The 24130-nt window shown below is 31.5% G+C and overlaps 1 protein-coding gene across 2 annotated transcripts in view; it reads right to left on the bottom strand.

Moving 5' to 3' along the window:
- The window catches only part of LOC134717366 (mannan-binding lectin serine protease 2-like), a 111658-nt gene that overhangs the window by 16607 nt on the left and 70921 nt on the right, over positions 1 to 24130 (bottom strand). The window contains exons 11-13 of one of the 2 annotated variants that reach the window (XM_063579978.1): positions 21683 to 21792; positions 18164 to 18345; positions 14824 to 14957 (exon numbers count right to left, since the gene is read on the bottom strand). In XM_063579978.1, the coding sequence (XP_063436048.1) occupies positions 14824 to 14957; positions 18164 to 18345; positions 21683 to 21792 (426 nt within the window). The remainder of the gene's footprint in view (positions 1 to 14823; positions 14958 to 18163; positions 18346 to 21682; positions 21793 to 24130) is intronic. The other variant, XM_063579979.1, reaches the window with a different exon arrangement.

Here is a 24130-nt window from a genome sequence, read left to right as displayed (position 1 = left end):
TTTTGGTGATGAGGTAACGTAATGAATCAATCAATCTATAGGACTTTGAAACCATTATTTATTTCTCTTTCAATGAACTATACCCACTAGATAATGGGGGCGGGGTGGGGTGGGTTGTTGGTAGGCATCATCTTTATACAAGGTGAAAGGACGTACCTCTGTAATTGTAATATGTAACTTTTTCCAACTTGAAAATATGGGAAAAGGTGGGGAAAACTATTAGATTTATATTATTATGTCGATAAAGTTCCTAATACTTGTATATGAAAATCCCTCGCCGTAAGTTAACATTACACAGACAATTCGAGCCTTACATATTACACTTTTCCAACACACCACACGAACTCCTACCAATATGGGAAAATGTTACAATTTAACCTACGCAATATTTGAAAAGGTATACATTTTTCAGATCTAAATTATATGGAAAGGGTGGGGTACCAGAACCCCATTGACAACGCCTATCAATTAAGCAAACTTTAAAGGTACACATTGTAAAAATAAGTTTCAGGTTGGAATTTGGAAAAAATCAAAATGTAGGTAAATACGTTGAATACTTTTCTTGTATTTGTCATTTACAGATATATACTTTGTTTGTTATGTTGCTTTTTTCAATTTGTATATACATTTGAACCACTGCAAACGTTCTATGGTCCCAAATTGTCGGACAAAACAGTCGTTGGACGTCAGACTAAGTATAACCAATTTCTAGCCTTAGACATGAAAATGTAATCGAAATTGAATCTTCAATTACTTGATTTGAAATATAAGTACCGGACTTATTTTCATGTATGAATCTAAAAATCTAGTCACGGATATCCTTCTTTTCACTTTGTTAGCTACACACAGAGTTTATCACATCAATACATTAAACAGTTTAATACTACCTTGTACCGGTCTTCCAAGTCAATAATCGAACTTGCGTATTATTAAACATACGTGAAAGTGAAAAATGTTCTTCTTAGAAAAGACTTCAAAATGTGAAATGATTAAAAGGATTACGAAAACATATTAACCTTTCCAACTATTTTCAATATTATTAAAGTATAACAATTTGACACGCACCATTACAATATTCTACAAATACAGTGAACTTCAGGTTCTGATGACATATTCAGATTTCTAATTCAAGGTTTAGGTGATTGTAAAAACACAGCCAAACTTGCAACGCGATGACCTCCGAATATTTTGGTAGTTACATCTAGTTCTTCTTCTTTTTTTTTTTTTATGTCAGCTCTTCAATGTTGACATGAATATCAATTATATATTTTTCTTTATAAATTTACTGTTAGCAAAAGTATGAATTATTCGGAAAACAAAGGATTTTCTTATCCCAGGCACATATAATTTTAGCCGTATTTGTCACAACTTTTGGAATTGGGTCATCAATACTCTTCAATTGTGTTCTTGTTAAGCGTTATTGTTTTTTTTTATTTCAGCGTCACTGATGAGTCATATATAGACATAAAAGAGGGACGAAAGATACCAAAGGGACAGTTAAACTCATAAATCTAAAACAAACTGACAACGCCATGGCTAAAAATGAAAAAGACAAACAGAAAAACAATAGTACACATGACACAACAAAGAAAACTAAAGAATAAACAACACGAACCCCACCAAAAACTAGGGGTGATATCAGGTGCTCCGGAAGGGTAAGCGGATCCTGCTCCACATGTGTCACCCGTCGTGTTGCTCATGTTATTACAAATCCGATAAATAGTCTAATTCGGTAGGTCACATTCATGAAGGGAAGGGGATTGTAGTTACGACGTAAGAAACATATCCGATATCATTTGTGAAACAGTTATTCCATAACGGTCAACCAACTTGTGATGGCGTCCGTAAAATTTACGAAGGGATGATTTCAACTTCACCATTTGGAACTCTTGGTTTAATAGCTTCCTTGTGACCAGCAACCCTCTATCAAGAAAATCATGATAGGAAATGCAAGCACGTGAATATCGTATCAATTGGGAGATATATACTCCGTATGCAGGTGCTGCTGGAATGTTGCTACTTAGAATTGGAAAGTTCACAATTGGAAAGCTGAAATAACACGCGTCTGGAGTATTAAATTATAAGCTAAATACCTTTGATAGTTATTTACACCATTGTGTCGATGCCACTGCTGTTGGACGTTTCGCCCATGAAGATATCACCAGCCCAATAGTTAACACTTCGGTGTTGTATATCAATCATATGGTCATTTTTATAAATTTACTGTTTGCAAAAGTATGAATTATTCGAAATACTAAGGATTTTCTTATCCAAAATACTGAAAACAAACATTTTTTTTCTTAAAAAAATCCATAGTTCCCACCCCTTTCCGAAAATTAAATGGTTGCTGCCTTACTATTTCATAATGAAATTTGGAAGAACAAAGAATATGTTAAGAACACAGAAATGGTTTCCTACTTTTTTTTAAATATTGGGGATTACTAAAATTGAAATCTAATTTTGAAACTTACTTTAATGAAATTGTTTTTTCTTGTTCATATAACTACGACCTTCAATTCAGTAATTACAATTTATACGATTGCATTGTCAGAAATATTTTATTACAAGTGCTGATATTTCCCAACACATGAATACTACTTTTTTGATGTAAATAATAAATGATCACGAAGTGTATTAATTCATTTCTTAAACGAAAACAAAATAGTGAATATCTAGATTTATCCTTGGCAAATTCAATTGATCTTTTAAAAAAAATTATCAAAAGAATCAAGAATAAGACTTTCAAATTTGGTACAGAATATTTAAATACAGTTAGCATTGAGAAACTTTGCACCAATTTTAATAATCAGGTCATGAGATAAGATATCTTAAAATTTGAAAACTTATTGATAACTTGATAAAAAAAAAACTCCAATATAGGTTCTCTTAAAACCACACCCCTTGTATGGGGGTATTATTAATCAATCAATCAATCAATCGATCAGTTAATGAAATAAATTAATCAACCAATTAATGAAATAAATTAATCAATCAATTAATCAATTCATTAAATGAATAGTCTATTAAGTTCTGTTATGTTGTGTTTTGATGATACTAATTTGTATTGCATGAAAATATCGAATTTATAGCATTTATTATCTATCGTTCATTGTACAAACGAGATGGAACAATTATGATTTTTTAAAATAAAAACTGTAAAGCTTTTTTTAACTTGTTTCAGGAAGTATTTTGAATAGAAGACTGTTAATTAATCCTGATTTGGAATAAACACCATCATTTACCTTTTATGTTCTTTTTCAAAAACATGTTTATATAGTAATTGCAAACATGAATTAAGCAATAATCAATTTCAGTTTATGCAATACCACGGAAATTACAATGTTCACTTCCTCATGAAAAAGCCGGGAAATTACATAATTGGAAAATATTAGAAATGAAAACATTTCTGTTTAAAAAAAAAAAAAAAAAAAAACCCAAGCTATTCCAAGCAATAAGGAGAAAGGAACCGATACATTAATTTGATTAATTTTCTAAATTTTGAAAAAAGGATAAAAATCTTTCTCAGGTGTTTGTCAAGACTGAGTTTTAAACTGTTTATTTAATATTGAATATTGTTTGTAAACACGAAAAAAAATAAGTGGCATAATTGCCAAATAAGCAAATATTCACCCAAATTAAAATAAAGTTGATGTAAGCAAAACTAGTAAATGTATACATTTTTGATGGTGCGGGATTTTCTATACTTAGAAGACCTATTGTTGGCATTTAACTGTTTTCTGCTCGTTGGTCGGTTTGTTGCCTCTCTGACATATTCTTCGATTACATTCTTAATTATAAGTATAGGCAACCGGACGTAATTAGACCTGTCGAATAAGACTAATTACCGGGTTTCTAATAACAGAAGCAAAACGACGGGCGGCACATTTGGAGCAGGATCTGCTCATCGTTCCAGAGCATCCGAGATTACACCACTTATTTGGTGGGATTTGTGTTGCTTAGTCAATAGATTTCTAAGTTGTGTCTTGTGTACTAGTATCTGCCTGTTCGTCTTTTATCTTTATAGCCATGGCGTTGTCAGTTTATTTTCGATCAATAAATTTGAATGTATCACCGGTATCTTTCGTCCCTCTGGTAAACTCTTCTTTAACATGGTAGTGTTGTAATTTTTAATTCGTTTATCATTAGCAAAAAAAAACATATTGAAGAACATTCAAAGTAAAATCATATATTTTGTCACCTCCGTACTGATGAAAACATAGTGATCTCTCGCACACGATTGCTTCCGATTGGTTATGAATAATATTTAAGAATTCAATTTAAATCATGCCTTTCATGTGTAACTAAAATAACATAACTCTATTTTAACACTATTATAGTGCCATTAATATTGTTTTTAAGCATCACTGCACTATTAAAAAACCGTAAACATTGCGTCAAGGCCAGAGTAAGGACAATATCCAATAGATGTTTTTGTTAATGAACAATCACTAAACATATTAATGACATTTATCCTCTGAACTCACTTGACTTAATACAACGTTAATGTTACCCACTACCTCTTAATTATTCATATTGAAAAATGCGTAAGAGAGAAAAAATATTCGTTATCGTTTAGTGTAAGAAACATGCGACGAAATACATTTAGTGTCAAATGTCTATCTAATCTCTCTTTGCATTATAATTTTTAGTTGATCGTTATAAATATGAATTAGTAACCTATGCTAGATGATATTGAACACAAGGAGAAACGCGATGATTGTCAATGCGAAAATATTATTCCAAAGATAGGGTTTTAAACAGAAACAGGTCACCATAAGTTTTTGACATGAGCAAAATGCGTACCATATAGTAAGCGATAAATGACACAGGATTACAAAATATAACGATACAACAGAAACAAGCAGTTTAATTCAAGCCAATACATTCGGAAATTCTAACACTATAAAGACAGATGGTAACCTTAGAAAACCACAGATTCATAGAACATGTATATAAAGAATATGGAAGAACTAACATGTCACTGCGCTCTCAAATTTCTCCACACACTTGAATATTGGTGGAATAGCATAACAATACATCGACCGGACTTAACTTAACAGACCAGCCCTGAAGTATACTTAGTAAAAAAACACTAACACAAAAAGACAAAGTATCTATTAAAGAGAAAACTCTAATCTAAGAACAATCACAATACAAAAAAAGCTACTTCAAAATAGAAAAAAAGGACATTATAAAATTTACCTTGTTTTCCAAGACTAAAATGCAAAGAGTACGCCTACAGCGATAACAAATACTAGTACATTAAGGACATGAAAGAACATGCGCAAGACGGAAATAAAGGCTACGTCTTTCAACATCTCACTTAATTATTACATTCACAGTGCATAATCTCTACGGAATATTTTTTAGAAATCATTTGGAAATTTGTTGTTCGTAGGACTAACAACATAATTAGATTTCCTGTATAAAAACACATTAAGTCAGGCATGTCTTAATTTTCGAAGGCTTCGTTGACATTACCTTGATAATACATGTACAACTTATTAAGAAGTCGTGACAAACTGCCACAAGTTTTCAATCAATTGTCCTTCGAACATTAAGTGCGGTGATGCTTTAACTTGTGAAACAATGTAAATGGAATTGTTTATGCTAAATACCGATCGGAACGCAACACATCATATTCTCATCACCTTTGCATCCTAAAAATTCGTATAAGGTTTGATTTTAAAACAACAAAAATCTTCCAGAATTCATCATACTTGACCATATCAGAGACATGCATGCGTGGTTTTATGTCTCTTACCAAGTGCAAAGGAAGAAGTTGATCTTCATTACTTGGCAATTAATTTTACAACAGTGGTTCCCTAATGCATGAATTGTACATTCAAAGTGTAAACTTAAGTCATTGTTTAAAAGAATGAAACGTTTTTAATCTGCAATTGAAAAAAAAATTCTCTAAATTCGTGAATGTTCGGTGACCCAATCATTAAAAAATTAACCATAAAACGATTGGTCCATTTCAAAAATTAAAATGTCGGTTTGAATTTGGATATGTTTGGAATTACAGGTGAGGGTTGCGTTTCTATTGACACTAAATATATAATTAAAGAACAGTAAAATGTATTTTACTTAATTATCGTACTTTTGGATTATTGATTCAAAATAATGTTAATTTCGAGAAAGTGCTTGAAACCCACTGACATTTAATTCTGTGAAAATTGTCAAAATAATAGGAAATTAAAGCCTAGAAATGCAATTGTAAAAAAGGAGAACAACTTTAAAGCAATCGAGTGAACTATGACATGTTGTTGAAACTAACGAAAGACACGGTGTTTGTATGATGCTTTTGCTATCAGACAGGTGGATAGAATATTTGTAATACAAACATAATGCTCCTAAGATAGGAAACTTTTACATAAGAAAAAAAGAAGAAAAACAGAATACTAACGTTGAAAAGCTGAAAAGACAAAACACAAAAAAGGACCAAAGTAAAACTAAAGACGGACACAATTCAGAGCTATAGATGCGGGAAATACATTACTTACTTTACAATAATTGCAAAGACCGTTATAACAGCATTTATCGGCCTTCCGTACGCCTATATGACCTCAGTAATTCTCGTTTCAAGACTCCAAAACGAGACCAGGCATTATGAGCGACGTCACAATGTGAGAGAAGTTATCAGCGACGTCACAATGCGAGAGGAGACGTTATCAAGCTTGCTTTCGTCAAGCGTAAAACTATCTAAAGAGAGGGAAAAAGACCAGTAATAGAAGGATAAACAGATAATCATGCTTTCTTCGTATAGATATCGTAAAATATCAGCCGCTCGACAAAATGTGATTGTTTTTAGCTCGTTCGCTACGCTCACTCGCCAAAAAGGTTCCCATTGTGGCTAGCGGCTGATATTTTACGATATCAATGTGTAGAAAACTCGATAATCTTTACTTATCAAGCTTGCTTTCGTCAAGCGTAAAACTGTCTTAGGAAGAAGGAAAAAGACTAGTAATAGAAGGATAAACAGATAATCGGGCTTTATTCTTATAGATATCGTAAAATATCAGCCGCTCGACAAAATTTGATTTTTTAGCTCGTTCGTAAAAATCGTCAAAATGGTTGCCAGTGTGGCTCGTGGCTGGTACTTCACGATATCAATGTGAAGAAAACCCGATAATCTATACTTCTCAAAATAAAAATATCCGTATTTTTATGCCAGTACTAAAGTACTGTTTACAAGACTGGTGATACTCTCGAGGACGTTCATATATGTAGATGAGGTATTGACCGAGTGGAAGTAATGCCATTTACGTTACAAATTTCACTTCTAAAGAGGCGCACTTCGACAAATGTCTCTCCAAAATATTTGAAATCCAAAACTAAATACAAACCTTTTTTTAATAATAAACACTGTAAAGTTGTTTCTACAACTTAAACTCATTAAACAGGACTACGATTAGAGAATTTGTTTTGAAAAAAATCATCAACGTAAATTTTGCACCTAGAAGACTGAATTCAATTGGTACTTGAATTATATTTCCAAGTATTAAATTTTGTGAGCACAGTACTTTGAGAAACTGGTCGTTGTGGGTTTCAATGTGAATTCATCACTCTTTTTTTTATGCAATCTAAACTTTAAATTATAAACAAAACCTTGTTTTAATGTCAAAACACGAACGTTTCCTTCAACTATTCACCTATGAAATATAATTCCATCTGTATATAAACAATTCATACTGGGAAAATTAATATTGTTGAGGAAAATTCACAAATGCTTTCTAAATCCAAAGGTTCAAATGGCGACTATTGAACAATTATGATAAGGTAAGTACTGTCTTATTAACTTACAAATTGTATAGGAAATAATACAGCTATTATATTTTCAGATAAATAAACAATTATTTCCCTCTTCATATTTCTTAATGCCATAATTGCTGTGAATAGTTCTCTCTAAACAGAATTTTTATTTACGTTTAAACTATGTCTTTTAACCATAGTACTTTAAATGAATACCTTGTTTACTTGAAGTATATACATAATAAATTTGTAAAACAAACAGTACAAAACTGTATACATCAATTGATGTAAAAATATGGATAGCTTTAGTTATTTTCAGAGAGACTCACTGTTAATAATTCCCTACAATGTCATCTCGTAGCTTATCTTGTCTTCCGAATTTGCATGACAAAAAAGAATCTTAATCCAATGAATATTTACGAGAATTTGTCACTTGCATTTGGCATAACTTTTTGTTGTTGTCAGTAATTATAACATAAATAGCGTAAATGGTTAAATAGGACACAAACGTTTACCAGTAGCCATTCCTTTGAATGGTCAATTAGTGCTTTAAGTCTGTTCTGTTTTTAGAACGAAACTGCTGTAAATTTATTATTCGGACACAGAAAAACAATGTAGCATGACGCATGGGTAGAACCTTAGGATCTCATAGAAACAGAAATAACGAGTTACTCAAAAATAACAAACGACCAAGAAAGTACTACTTATACAATCACTCGTCTACAGAAAACGAAATAAAAATTATCAAAACACGACACCTGAGTACAGGAATGCTAATACCTATCATACCAAATATCAACGTTATATCATTTGTTTCCCCCCTCCATGACGAAACTAAGTCAAGAATACAGAAATATTATTCATACATTATTCTATTTTTTTTAATCTTTATGATTTACTTTTTACCAATGTATAAATCATAAATTTAAAAACTGCGCTGTGCTTTTATGTTTGTTTTTATTTGAAAAAGGAGAATGACCGACCATAATTATAAGGCCAGACATAACCATTTATGGATTGAATAAGAGCTTCCGTGTATTGTCTACTAAACGAAGTCAATAAAACACAAGTAGAATCGTGCCATCGCATGATGGTTGCCTTGCAATGTCTAGAATTGTGAATTTAGATACCAGTGCTTACTATAAACTTAGCAAAATAGCACGAATGATGTTTAAATTGTTGGTTCTCGCTTCAACTTTATTGTACTTTTGTCAGTATTTGAAAAGAACAATATAATTTAAATTAATGTATTACTTACTAAATTTACAATAAAGAAGAGCAAAAGTCAAAACACGTCCATTTTATTCTTTGTTCAGGAAATATAGACGTTTAAGAGTGATGCATCTTTATTTTAATAGGTCAAGTTAAAAGTTTGAATTTTGAATTTACTTTATATAGATAATACTATATAGTCCAAACTGTCTAGAATAATCTATACTTTGGAGAAAAGATTTTTTGTCACAATTTAGAAAACAAAACCACCTTTGGAAATAATAAAAAAGTTCAATGGATAATATCTCGAAAACAAGCACATTGACCTCTATATATTTTTTGGTTTTTTGATTACTTAATTAATCCCCTATTAATAAATACTACTTTTATGAAAAGCTATTTATTTTGAAACTGAGCATCGTTTTTACCAGTAAAAGAATGATTATTTTTTGTTATACCTTTAATGTTACCATTCTTGTTCTTTGAATAAAATAACACGCAAAATTCATGAGTTATCCATCTCTTCATAAGGGGTTATATTGAAGTTAACATGAATACGGATTCAATGATGTCGAATTATTCACTTACAACTGAATAGTTCATCATCAACGTTTCTTAGCTTATTTTGACAAAACTGAACCATACCTACTGCTAAAAGCGAATTATAATTTCACTATTTCACTTTTAAAAATGATTCTTTGAACCAAACAATTTTTTTTTATTGATTTTGTTTTTATCTCGTAGCTAGTGCCCCTTTAAGGATTCGACAGCTTTGTTTTGGGGAAAAAAGTTCACTTGATATAATTCAAGTAATAACAATGTGTGTTGATTTTATCTATTTATAGATTTATTTATCCCGTAACCGAATTAAATTTATCGGTGAACACTGTTTCAAATCTAATTTAGATTGATCCCAGAAGAGTGCACCTTCTTTCAAATAATTGACTCTTAACCAAAATGAAGAGACTTTGATTAAACGTACATCATTCCCGCCTACAATAAGACAACTGAATAGACAATCTACCAGAGCAATAACAATCATTAAAGTCATGATTCAAGCAGTTTAATCTCTGATATATGGAAAAGATATAGTTTTGAACGGATACCTCGGAAATGTAAAATCAGAATGAGAAATTTATTGACATAATTTCACTCAAACGTAAGCAATACAAAGTATCGTAGTCTCATTTTTTAGATGAATGAAGCGTATTTTTTCTACTTTCGTTTTTGTTTCATATAAAAAATAAATTACAGAACCTAGATGTCAGCATTTCAGCTCCTAAACGTTTCTATTTATCTGAATATATAACAGTTTTCATTTTGTTTAAATATTATTGTCATTAATTGCATTAAGAATTAGTATGTCACATATAAATGAAAGTCAAAAAAATAATTCAGACTAAAATACAGCAATATAGTAGGTTCACATTGACATGATATGGCAAAGATTCTGAAATAATTTTCATTAATTTCTGAGCTTTTTATGAGCAGAAGCATAATGTAAATATGTAGAATAGTGTGCAGATATGACAAAGTTTGTGTCGAAGTAAATTCCCCAAAATCAGCCAGCTAATGAAATGAAAGAAAAAATGCGAAAGTACATTATGTCAGAAAGATTCGGTGAAATTTTTACAAAGTTTTGTCAAATAGTCGAGGTGAAGTTGCCGATACAAAAACTGAAAAAAGGACGAATAAAAGAACAGACAGACCAACCCCTATAAGTATGAACTACTTGTTCAAAATATGTTGAAATCATGGTTTTGTCAAGAAATATGTTACAATTGGTAACAAAACAACTATCATAAAACAAGGTCATGTGTTCTATTACTGAGAGTGACGTTTTTTTTACACTAAATCTATTGAATGATGGATTTGTACTGATTGATTATTTAGAAGAAGGTACAGTATTTTTTTCATTTGTACTTTGCATTGATCTGATGATTAAAGCCATTTTCAACTGATTTTCAAAGTTAGTTCGACTTCTGATGATGTAAAGTTACACCATTGCTCTATGGAAATTGGAGGCTTTGGTGCATACTAACTTTTTACTTTAACCAAATAAGAGGAATACTGGAGTTATAATTTTCGTTAACATATTTTTGAAATACATAAAGATGATATTAAACATTGCATTAGACGTCAGACAAAAAAACCGAAGCAATAGAGATAGATTTTTTTTCAAATAAGGAAAAATTCGAGTTGTATTTAAATTTACTACTTGCAAAAGTATAAATTATTCGAAAATTAAGGATTTTCTTATCCAAGGCATATATAACCTTAGCCGTATTTTTGGAATTGTTGGTCCTCATTGCTCTTCAACTTGATACTTGCTTGGCTTTCTAACAATTTTTATCTGAACTTCACTGACCAGTCTTATAAAGACGAAACGCGCGTCTGGCGTATTTATTTATATGCCTGGTACCTTTGATAACAATTGATCCATATTTGAGTAAACAATAGGTATAAAAGTACAATCTATCTTAAATAATCAAGTATTTGAGATGATGTGGCTTACAGTGTTTACCAATAAATCAATCAAAGATCTAAGTGTTGCTAGTGTTGCGTGATATCTCTCTTACCTACGTGACCGAAATATTGTTGTCTTCTCACCTAAATCGTTATAGCAATGCCATTCTTGAATGCATTGAAGAAGCATAAAAAAATGAATACATAAGCGGCTCAGTAATGGAATTAGTTATTGACAACTCTAGATGTTGTAACAGCACATGAACCCCTAACGACATTTCTGAATTCTGAAGAGTTAATCCTATGCAATCGATATTCACCTTTACTCAGATAAATATAAACGTCTAGACGGATTAAATAATTAGATCAATTTTACTGTAAAGAAATAAATAGTGTTAAACATGTATTATTTGTTTGCAAAATATCTGATCAAAGTTATTTTAGAAGCAAGTGTGGTAACGGTAATCAGAAGCATGCGTTTTTCCTTAACCATCGATTCTTCTGCCTGAATACCCCAGCCCAAGAGGCAGTGTTTATGAACTGGCAGAATATTCTTGATACATTAAGTCTATCATATTTCCACACTTAACTAAAAATAAATCTTCATCAGGAAGTTCAAACTCAAATAGTTAAAGCCAAGGATATATGAATACTCTATACGACCAAAAGGGATACAAAAAGATGAAGTCAACCGCACTAAGGTGAAATTCGCTTGAGGAGGTGGAAAATTTCTAAATACGTTTTAAATTCATCTGTGATATATGTAATCTCGTAAAAGATTTTCAGACGTATAATCTTGTTCGTCGCACGCGCGACTCGTCTACACAAGACTCGTAAATGAAACTCTAATCTTAAACAGTTCATCGTAAAATTGAAAATAATTTCGGAGTTCGTTGGATAAAAATCCAGGACTTCACATGATCTGCAGAAATATTCTCGTAGGTCGAATTCACATTATTGCATTTAATATAATATGTGAAAGAATTACTTTAACTTTTATACAGATTTCTCCTGGGCAAAATGATTGTATCTTTATGAAAGAGGGACGAAAGATACCAGAGGGAGAGTAAAAAAACTTATAGATTAAAACTAAATTGACAACGTCATGTCTAAAATAAAAAGACAAACAGACAAATAATAGTACAGAAGAAAGCACATAGATTTATGAATTATGTGACGAAAATTATGAATTATATGACGTTTTTTGTAAGTACTTGTAGTTATATATTCTAATCAAAGGGGAATAAGAAAAAGGGACAAATGTTGCGTTTTGATTTGATGACCTTTCAGAAAACGAGATTTTGTCAACTATTATAAAACCTATAAACACGAGGAAGTGAAAAGGAGACTGTACTTTTAAAAAATACCAGCACGATTTTAACAGCTTTCATGAAATATACTAATTTTGTTTGATTATATACATTTATTAATGATGAAATATGAGATAAACGGCACCCATATCATTATTTGATTAGAACACTGCCTTCGTAGTAATGTGTTAAAAAGGGTTTTTAGAGACAGAGCTAGACACCGTTTAAATTGATTAAAAGCGTAAAACAAATACATTCAGATGAAAGTGTTAATGTTATGGTGCAAAATGACACGAACAATATATATATATGCTCTTTTATTAATGATGTTTTTTGCACTACGTGGGTAGCCTTTTATACTGTGGTTCCACTGCGCAATAAAGGCTATGGTAAAATTCACAAATGTGCAAACCTATCAAGTTATATGTCGTTTAGACATCTCTTTAATTTGCATTGTAAGATTAGTTGTATATAGAATGTTATAAAATAGAGGGATGAGCAGTTTTGAAAATGTCGTAAATCTTCTAATAGGATACACATCTAAGTAACAACTGAAACTGAATTAAACAGATTTCGCAAAAACGTATCATAAGCCAAGGCATGGAGAGCAATGATATTTAGAAGTAAAGTATTTAAAGAGGAAAATCAAGTGATACGTATAATATTCTCACGTTGTCAAAATGTATGACAAGATGTATGTTACAACTTTGTATTTATACAAACCTTTTTGGAATGAACAAAAATGTGAGTCAATTATAAACAATTGACTAGATTATATCAATTAAGTTATATTAGTTAAGAAGAACAACAAGTACAGTCCTGTTTATGACAGAAACTAAATTGTATTTTCATTTTTGATTATTCAGTTTGGAAGCAGACGTAACGCACTTATTTTATTAAAATGATAATATAGACTTTTTTGTGACTATAAACTATGGAGTCATTGTTTTTAAAAATGTTTGATACAATTCCTGAAAAAAAGGAAACAAACCAATATTTCTATACAATAGGATCAAAACAAGATTTCAAAGTTCAAGGTGAATTAGTTGCCAAAAAAATTGAAATAAAGTTATGAGAGTACACAAAATGAAAAAAACCCCACACTATTAACATTTGATGCGTCCGAAAAACATAAAGGCAAACACCGGGTAGTCAGATGTACAGATATCGAGCCCCAAAAAACGTCATAGTCCAAAAACGCACATAACATTACTAGACAAATAAAGGCAGAAGAAGAAAATGATACACGTGTTTTCTCATTTATTGACATATCTAACAACTTATAATAGTAAAGCATACTGGTCGTCGTAAAACTTCATTTTCCTTGTTGTGTTTTGAAACTTGGAAATTATACCCATTTCCTCTTAAAGTTGACGTGTTTCCCTAAGTGTTAGTTGTTTGAACAGCGGTATACTATTGTTGCCTTTATTTAATACACCAATAAATTCTAATATTTTTTTCTGCATATAGATTTGTATATTACAAAATCACACTTTACCAAAAATAAAATTAAAAAAAGAGAACTGTTACCTTACGCATAGTGTAACGGAACTACAGCATATCAAGCATATAGGTAATGACAGTAACTGTTTACAATGTAACTTAAACGCAGTTATTGTGCATATGCATTACTTATTTCAATATATACTAATGGTATGAGTGGTCAATATAAGAATTAACATACCTTTCACAAAATATTGCATTCAAATCCGAAGTCTATTAAAAGGGGCAGTATTATGACCAGAAATAAAAACAACTAATGGAAAAACAGCCCTGACAAACACAGAAAACCAAATACCTCTCTCAGAAAGTGTCTTTAGAAAAAGTTAAGATCCAAAACGTCCAAGTAAAAATAAATGAACCAAAGAAATGACTATTCATTCCTGAGAAACAATGTAGCGTTTGAAGATTAATCTCACAGGTGTATTCAAATTGTGGAAACCAAGCACTCGTCCTATCTGAGAACGTTCAGAAGTGGTTCGGTTTTACCCTATATTAAGTACTAAATATATCAATTGAAAACTGTATTTAAATTTGTTCAATAAAAACACTGTCCTTGTGTTTTTCATTTTCAACTTACCTCATATTTCATAGTATCAGCTATGATCACAGCATCTTTATACCAGGTAACGTTTACGGCTTGTTGGGAATAACATGACATCAACACGACTGAAGATTCTTCTACCACTGTATCCATAGGGGGCACTTCTACAGCTAAAATTCAAATAGGAAATATTGTTCAATGCGGAATGAATAACTACATTATGATATATATTATAAGGAAAAGCGTTTAATCATTTAAAAAACAAGGTTTAATCCCCTATTTCTTACATAAGAAAATGTCTGTATCACGTCAGAAATATGACAGTTGTTGTCCTTTCGTTTTATTTGTTGGAGCTTTGAATTTTGCCATTTGACTTTTCGTTTTAAATTTTCCTAAGAGTTTAGTATTTTTGTGATTTTACTTTTTCATACTTAGTTTGAAATTTGTTTGTTTTTCCTGATTTAAAAAGAATGCCACAATAATTCAAAATACCTAATTTTACCACCCATAAGAAACAAATTTGAAATGATTGATCTGTTTTCTTCCAAGATCTTTAAATTAGATCTCAATGATAAAACAATAAAAAGGTCGGATATGATCAACATTAACTTATACATCAGGAGAGCCTTTGACAAAAATAATTATGAAAAAATTACGAATCTTTGACCCCTATGTTCTGTTTTTCACCATGGCGAAGGTATTTGGATCAGTAGTTTAAGAGGAGAAGAATTTTAAATATAAGAAAAATTGATGAAAAAATTGTGAAAAAATTTCGTTATAGGGAAATAACTCCTTAGGAGGTTAAAGGACAATTTTGGTCAAGATAATAAAAAAAAGGCAACATTTTATTAAAACTACTAATTTAGTGACAGCAAGAAAACCATGAGTTGTTCGATTCGTCTGAAAATTTCAGGGCTGGTAGATCTTGACCAATTGAACATTTGCATGCATGTTAGAAGTAAAATCACAAAAATACTGAACTTAGAGGAAAAACAATTCGGAAAGTCCATAATCACATGGCAAAATGAAATAACAAAACGCATCAAAAACGAATGGAAAAGAACTGTCATATTCCTGACTTGGTACAGGCATTTTCAAATGTAGAAAATGGTGGATTTTCTCTAAAAGATTTAGTTTTTAAAATATAATCCTAAAACTGCATTTGACCCCTATGTTCTATTTTAGCCATGGTGGCCATGTTTGTCGATGAATCAAAACTTCAGATACACATTATAAAAAAGATACATTAAGGAACATTTATTCAATTTTTTTTTTTTTTAGATATTTGGCCCATTTGTTTCAGAGGAGAAGAATTTTAAAAATAATTTACCACGACAGACGACGACAGACGACGGACAACGACGGACACCAATTGATGGTATAAGCTCATGTAGGGCACTTTTGGCAAGGTGAGCTAAAATGACATTGCTTAAGATATAAATCATCAGTAACACGCTGTTTGAAATCAGTTATAAAACATCTACATTCATAACATTTCGTGTCAACCAGACTTGACTTAAGCCACAATTACATAATAAATCTCTCATATGAGTTTACTAAGACTCACGCTCCGTGTTGAAGACCGTACTTTGACCCGAATGGTTTATTTCTACAAATTGTGACTTGGATGGAAAGTTGTCGTATTTGAACTCATACCACATCTTCTTATGTCTACTAACAATAGATTAACCGTTAATGGAAAATTTTAAAAAGGTGTTCCATCCGTGGCATTAATATGCATTTAATACAAAAATATATTTGACTTTACTGTTATAATTCATTACTATGTGGAAAAAACAGTTACTGACGTGGTCATAACTTAAATGCAAGCTTATTGAATATCGTTGATATGACGCAAATATATGCAGGCGTGTTAAGCTGTCACTAGTTTGCAATCAGCTTTTCTGCTTTACGTGCGGCAATGAAGGAGCCATTATTTGACGAAATTTGTTCAGGCTTTAAATAAATGTTGACTTCATTATCGTTAATTCCTTTCAACGTGTTACCGCTGACATAAATGAAAATACGTAAAAATAAATTATGGAATGAAAAATTTTCTAATATAGAAATATTCTAAAATTCTTTCAAAATTGAATGACATAATCTGAGACTTTAAATAAAGACATGATAGTTGTGATGATACATTGATGTCATAAACATGTAAAGCTTTACTATAAAGCATATATTGGCAATTTCACATAGTATTCATGTGTGGAAAAATAAGATTAGAGTAATGAAATTACGTAAGAAATATGATTGACTTAATTTAAAATCTCTGTTCAAATATCGCAGTCTCATACCTCAAATTAAACCTAAACACGATATTTGTTTTTCCAATATTCTCTTCTAGTTAAAATTTTAAAGATATTAGATAGTAACTGTCCCTTTGTAAATTTTACGGACGCCATCACGAGTTGGTTGACTGTTATGAAATAACCGTTTCACAAATGATATCGGATATGTTCCTTACGTCGTAACTTCAATCCCCTTCCCTTTCATGAATGTGACCTACCGAATTAGACTAATTATCGGATTTGTAATCACATAAGCAACACGCCGACGGGTGCCACATATGGAGCAGGATCTGCTTACCCTTCCGGAGCACCTGAGATCCCCCCTAGTCTTTGGTGGGGTTCGTGTTGTTTATTCTTTAATTTTCATGTTGTGTCATGTGTACTATTGTTTTTCTGTTTGTCTTTTTTCATTTTTAGCCATGGCTTAAATATATTAGATAGTAACTGTCCCTTTGTAAATTTTACGGACGCCATCACGAGTTGGTTGACTGTTATGAAATAACCGTTTCACAAATGATATCGGATATGTTCCTTACGTCGTAACTACAATCCCCTTCCCTTTCACGAATATGACCTACCAGCTTAGACTATTTACCGGATTTGTTTTAACATGAGCAACACGACGGGTGCCACATGTGGAGAAGGATATGCTTACCCTTCCAGCGCACACGAGATCACCCCTTGTTTTAGGTGGAGTTCGTGTTACTTATTATTTAGTTTTCTATGTTTTGTACTATTGTTAGTCTGTTTGTCTTATTCATTTTTAGCCATGGCGTTGTCAGTTTAATTTTGATTGATGAACTTGACTGTCCCTCTGGTATCTTTTGTCCCTCTTTTAGTACTCTAGTTGTTTTCAATATAACAGCCAGTGACATTTAACCTGTCGATTCACATAGTCTCACTTCTTTTGGAGTTAATAAATTTGAGTCATTTTTTTTAGTATTCACGAAAAACTGCCTGGAACATTTTATCTAAATATAAGTTGAAAAAACTTAAAGTTTAAATTTAAAAAGTATCACTTTTACTGCGACTGAATTAATTTCTATTTCGTTTCTAATGCCCTGCAATACTGTTTTACTTACATAAATTGCACGGCTCTGCAAGGATTAGTCTAAATTCATGTTCTAAAAAGTCCGATGATGTACTGGCTAGACATTTATATAGTCCTTCTAAAGTTCTGCTGAATTCAGAAATATCTAGAACTCCTCCAGGGAGTACTGTAACACTGTTTTTCTCAGTTTGTAGCATTAGATCTTCATAAAACCTATTAATAATACTTCAGGTTTTGCAACAAATAACAGTCTACAATTGTATGAGGTACTTTTGAACAGTTTTCGTTCCAACTAATTATTATTAGGAAATTACTATTGAGTTCTATTACAATCAATAATAGTAAATTAATTTGATTAAGTGATTTTCTTTAGAAAATGCGCGTATCAAGTCAGGAATATATGACCCAGCTCACCGTACGACCCGACTCAGACAGTTAGCTAAACCCATACCATAATGTTTGCTTTAAAATTGTTTTGAATAAGCCGAACAAAAAACATTGAATATCTATATACGTGCGTGTTGCATTTTATTGTTTTTGTTGTGTCTTTGTTCTCCTCTTATATTCTATGTTTCCCTCATTTATAGTTTATAACCCGGATTTTTTGCTCTCAATCGATTAATGAATTTCGAACAGCGTTATATTACTGTTGAGTTTACTAATAGTATTCAATATTACATAGTTAGAATATAACTCGCATTATGGTCACCGTATGGAGAAATAGGTTGCCTTTTATAGATAAAGCTGATTCACAAATCATGCATATTTGGGGGAAACTCTAAATTCGTAGATATTAATGTTTTATTTACCTACTTGGATGCGAGACATACTCTCTGTGATTAACCTGATACATATGTAGACCATACTTATTTTTCTTATATTGAATTCTTTTGCGAAAAGCTGAAATTTCAACTTGTCTTGTTCATTATATTTTTCATGTTAATGTTCAGAATGAAGTCATAATTGGTTCAACTAAACTAATCACTGGGACTCCATTGGTATGTGAACTCCCATCACTCATCACATTCAAATTCCCAATACCTTTATCAAAACATTGCATAAAAAAAGAGAGGCGAAAGAATCAAACTTAAAAGTCGATATCAAACTGACAATGACATGTATCGAAACAAAAATAAATATATAGATAAACAACATTCTAATGCAGTTTGTATGTAACATTGTTTTTCATTGGCTGAAAGTTGCCGTCAAATCCACAGTTGACCAGGCGTAACTAAGGAGGCACAACCATTTTGAAATGATCGAATCAACAAATGTTCGATTACTACTATATAATCGAAAATAAAACATTATCTACCTCCAATTCGCCGTTTTAATGTTATTTTATCAGAATTTGAAGCGTACAGGTAACGTAATAACCTCCAGTTTGTAATTTTTTTATTCATATGACGTCACGTTTATCCATGACGCTTTTGCACCAAAATCATTCATGAAGTTTCTCGGATTTTTTTTATTTGTCATATTTAGACATTTTCCCAAGTTTTATCGTATTATTTCTTTTTGAAATGCACTAGAATCGGAATAACAGTACTGTAGTAAAAGAGTTGCCACCGTCAATTTTGATTTGTCTTGTGTCTTATGTATTAGTATTTGTCGGTGTGTCTTTTTCTTTGTTAGCCATGACTTTGTCAGTTTATTTTGAATATGTGAGTTTGACTGTCCATCTATGTTCTTTCGATGCTCTTCAAGACGTACAAAAAACGGAGTTTGACTTTAGATACCATAAAAAGGCTGTAATAATTGAAAACGTAAAAAGGTAGAAAGCAACATACGATTTTTTTTAATTTTAATGACATCTTACTATTTCTAACGTAACTTTAGGCATTGTCATTTTCCCGTACTAGAAATGACTTTAAAATTACATATCATTTGAACGCAATACGTTTTAATTTCCTGTAGTTCAAACTATAACTTTTGTATAGTTCGTTGATTCATAGATACATTATGTTTTATTTGACGTGGATGTATTATAAACTTCATATTTTACAATTTTATCGCCACTTCTTAATCAGCAATCAGCAATCAAAGACGGGCTTCAAAGTTATTGTGAAACTGCCTATTCTAGAGGTGGCGTGAATCAGATGTGGATACTTAAAAATTCCAAAAATCTTTTAGAGTACATACAATCTAACTCTCTTTCATCTTGTTACAGTATTAAAACATTTGACTTTTCTACTCTTTACACAAGTATTCCACATTCCAAACTAAAAGGCAAATGAAAAGAGTTGGTATTACTTTGCTTCATAAAAAAGAATGGCCAACGTAGATACAAGTATCTTGTCTTAAGGAGGGATAAATCATACTTTGTAAAGAATCATTCTGATTCAAACAAAAAATTCTCTGAAACCGATATTATCAAGATGCTTGATTTCTTGATTGACAACATATTTGTTACGTTCGGAGGACGTGTTTTTCAACAGACTGTCGGCATCCCAATGGGAACAAACTGTGCCCCTCTACTTGCTGACTTGTTTCTTTATTATTATGAGGCTGACTTCATGCAGGAACTTCTTAGGAAGAAAGATAAGAAGTTAGCAATATCCTTTAACTCTACTTTCCGCTATATAGATGACGTTCTTTCACTAAACAATTCAAAATTTGGTGACTATGTGGATCGCATCTATCCCATCGAATTGGAGATAAAGGATACTACAGATACAGTTAAGTCGGCTTCATATCTTGACTTACATCTAGAAATTGACAATGAGGGTCGGTTGAAGACAAATCTTTACGACAAAAGAGATGATTTAAGCTTTCCAATTGTGAACTTTCCATTTCTAAGTAGCAACATTCCAGCAGCACCTGCATACGGGGTATACATCTCCCAATTGATACGATATTCCCGTGCTTGCATTTCCTATCATGATTTTCTTGATAGAGGGTTACTGCTCACAAGGAAGCTATTAAACCAAGAGATCCGAATGGTGAAGTTGAAATCATCCCTTCGTAAACTTTACGGACGCCATCACGAGTTGGTTGACCGTTATGGAATAACCGTTTCACAAATGATATCGGATATGTTCCTTACGTCGTAACTACAATCCCCTTCCCTTTCATGAATTTGACCTACCGAATTAGACTATTTACCGGATTTGTAATCACATAAGCAACACGACGGGTGCCGCATGTGGAGAAGGATCTGCTTACCCTTCCGGAGCACCTAAGATCACCCCTAGTTTTTGGTGGGGTTCGTGTTGTTTATTCTTTAGTTTTCTATGTTGTGTCATGTGTACTATTGTTTTTCTGTTTGTCTTTTTCATTTTTAGCCATGGCGTTGTCAGTTTGTTTTAGATTTTCGAGTTTGACTGTCCCTTTGGTATCCTTCGTCCCTCTTTTCTTAGCGTAAAATTAATGGCTTAAAGAATCTTTTCTTTGCATGACGTTCATATCGTATAAATCAGTCATTCTTCAAATGTCTTCCACGAACTAAGTCATTCAAAACGCCCAGTGTCACTTTGTGGTTCTAACAACATTATAGAAAGGAATTTGTTTGGAACAATCTGGACCTGTTATTTTAAGAAACTATACAGACCACATGTAATCAGCTGTATCATCGTTGACTTGACATTCTAATATGATACGTTCTCCAGGCTCAATGAGTTGATCTGTTGGTGTTTTAATGAATTTCAGTTTTTCCACCTCCTAAAAAAAACAATGAAAAAAGGAATCTGCATAAATATTGAGAACACCGCATTTAGCCGCAGTGTTATATATTAACTAATTATTCAGAATTGAAAACTTCGAACTTGTGTCAGTCTAACTTTTGACCTCAAACCTTGAAAATCAATTATTTTGTTGTTGCTGACATTAAATATGCCAAATATGATAAAAAGATATCAAAGTCATAACTAAAGATCGTTGTAGCAAAGGTGGGGTTCTTGTTGTTTATTCTTTAGTTTTCTATGTTGTGTCATGTGTGCTGTTGTTTTCTGTTTGTCTTTTTCATTTTTAGCCATGGCGTTGTCAGTTTGTTTTAGATTTATGAGTTTGACTGTCCCTTTGGTATCTTTCGTTCCTCTTTTAGGATCACCCCAAATTGACTATCTCACATATTTTACAAAAGATGAATAAAAAACTATACACCTAGAATATTATAAGTTAAGTTCTAAACCAATGTATAAATAAAACTCTACATTAGAATAACTTCAAATTACAGTGAGTAGTCATGTATCATTGTAATGCTTTTTTCTAAAAATTTCTGTACCAAGTCCTGAATATGGCAGTTGTAATTAAATAGTGCGTTATCATGTATGCAGACTCTTTTTGTTGTTGCACTTCATTGTTTCTGTTGTTCTCTTTGTCTTCCTCTTATAGTTGACGTGTTTCCCTGTTTTTTTTTAAAGTTTATATCCCGGATTTGGTTTCTCTCAATAGATTTATGACTTTTGAACAACGGTTTACTACTGTTGCCTTAATTTCGTGCAGACACAATTTATGTTTTAACGGCTACAGACATTTTTTGTATCCATTCCGAAGATACACGCATTTTCAATTACAATATCAATTAATACTATGTTAGAACATACTTCCTGCTTCAAGATGATCCATGATAATTTTTTAATTAAGAATACACGTATATTTAACTTTTTTACACCAATAGTTAGTGTTTTCGTATACATTTTGATAATTTAAAAGGAAAAGGATTTTCGAAGAAGTTTGAACATTTGTTATTTATTCCCATTATTTCTACTTTCTATGGTACTTGTAACTTTAAATTTTAGCTTTAAGAAAGTGTTAAATTGATAGAAATTGAATAACACCATAATGGAAAATGATTTTATATTATCTGGATTGTTAAATATTAAGGACATGATATGTCAGACATCTAAATGCATGTTGAAATTAAACAACATTCTCAAATTTCAAACGTACTTTAACATATGCTTTTAATTCGACTGACTCATTGCATAAAATTCGTTATGTTTAATTAATAAATGTATTACAATTTTGCTATTCATACTGGTCGGTTTTGATCACGTAAAATCTGAAATGTAGCGTCGAAAATAGTCCCATAAAAGTTATAACAGAAATTCAACAATGTCATATTTTTGTATTAGTGAGAAAAATTGTAAAATATACATTTTTAACTGTATAAAAGTGACTATATCCAAAAGATATATGAATGTCTTGAATTTCGTATCAACTGGAAGATACATACTCTATTTGTAGGCGTTGCTGGGGTGTTGCTACCAAAATATGGGAAGTTCACAATTGCAAAGCTGAAACCATCTCTTTTCATGTTTTTTTCTCAACCCAACCTCTTTGTCAATTTCTAGGTTTTAGGTCAATTTATGAGGGAGACTCAACTGTATCTGTTGAAGTTCGATATGATTGGTGCGTAACACATATTCATTAATATTTTAATTGTTTAGTAAGAAGACATCATCTTTTTAGAAGAAAGTTAAGTTAAAGTATAGTATTAACTTCTTTTTATTCTTCTTAATATTTTATTTGAAAATTAAGTGCTTTAGTGTGTTGCTCATTTATTTACAAGTCAACACTTTCCTTATATATCAATTGTAAGTATTACTCAATTTATTTCACTTGACTGGGCGGAGTTTAACTGGTTCGTTCATAATAAACCAGTCCATCTATAGATAGGTGCTTTAGAATAAACTCGTCAACGAAGTGTCCAGTCATTCTTTTGTAAATTAATTTGATGACACTGAAAGATGATAAGAAATCAGTTATAATTATAACGGCAATCATCCTTATCACACTCATCTTCAAATGTACTATCCTTATGCTATTTAAAACGTAAGCTTCGCCCGATCAGCTGAAATAACATTGGTAATACTTTTCATTTTTATCTAAGAATTATACTTTGGCATTTTTTTATTTAAACAAAATAATTATGATTTCGAACAATTATTTCTGAAAAAATGTAATATTTTCATGGATAAGGTGCTTTATATACCAAATCAGACGTAGCAGTTGAAAGTTTTATTTAATTCTTCCAAATTATGTCGTATATAACTAA

This window comes from Mytilus trossulus, chromosome 1, assembly GCF_036588685.1.
Source record: "Mytilus trossulus isolate FHL-02 chromosome 1, PNRI_Mtr1.1.1.hap1, whole genome shotgun sequence".
Lineage (NCBI taxonomy): Eukaryota > Metazoa > Mollusca > Bivalvia > Mytilida > Mytilidae > Mytilus > Mytilus trossulus.
The sequence above is the reverse complement of the archived record's forward strand: the minus strand, read 5'-3'. Positions and strand labels throughout refer to the sequence as shown.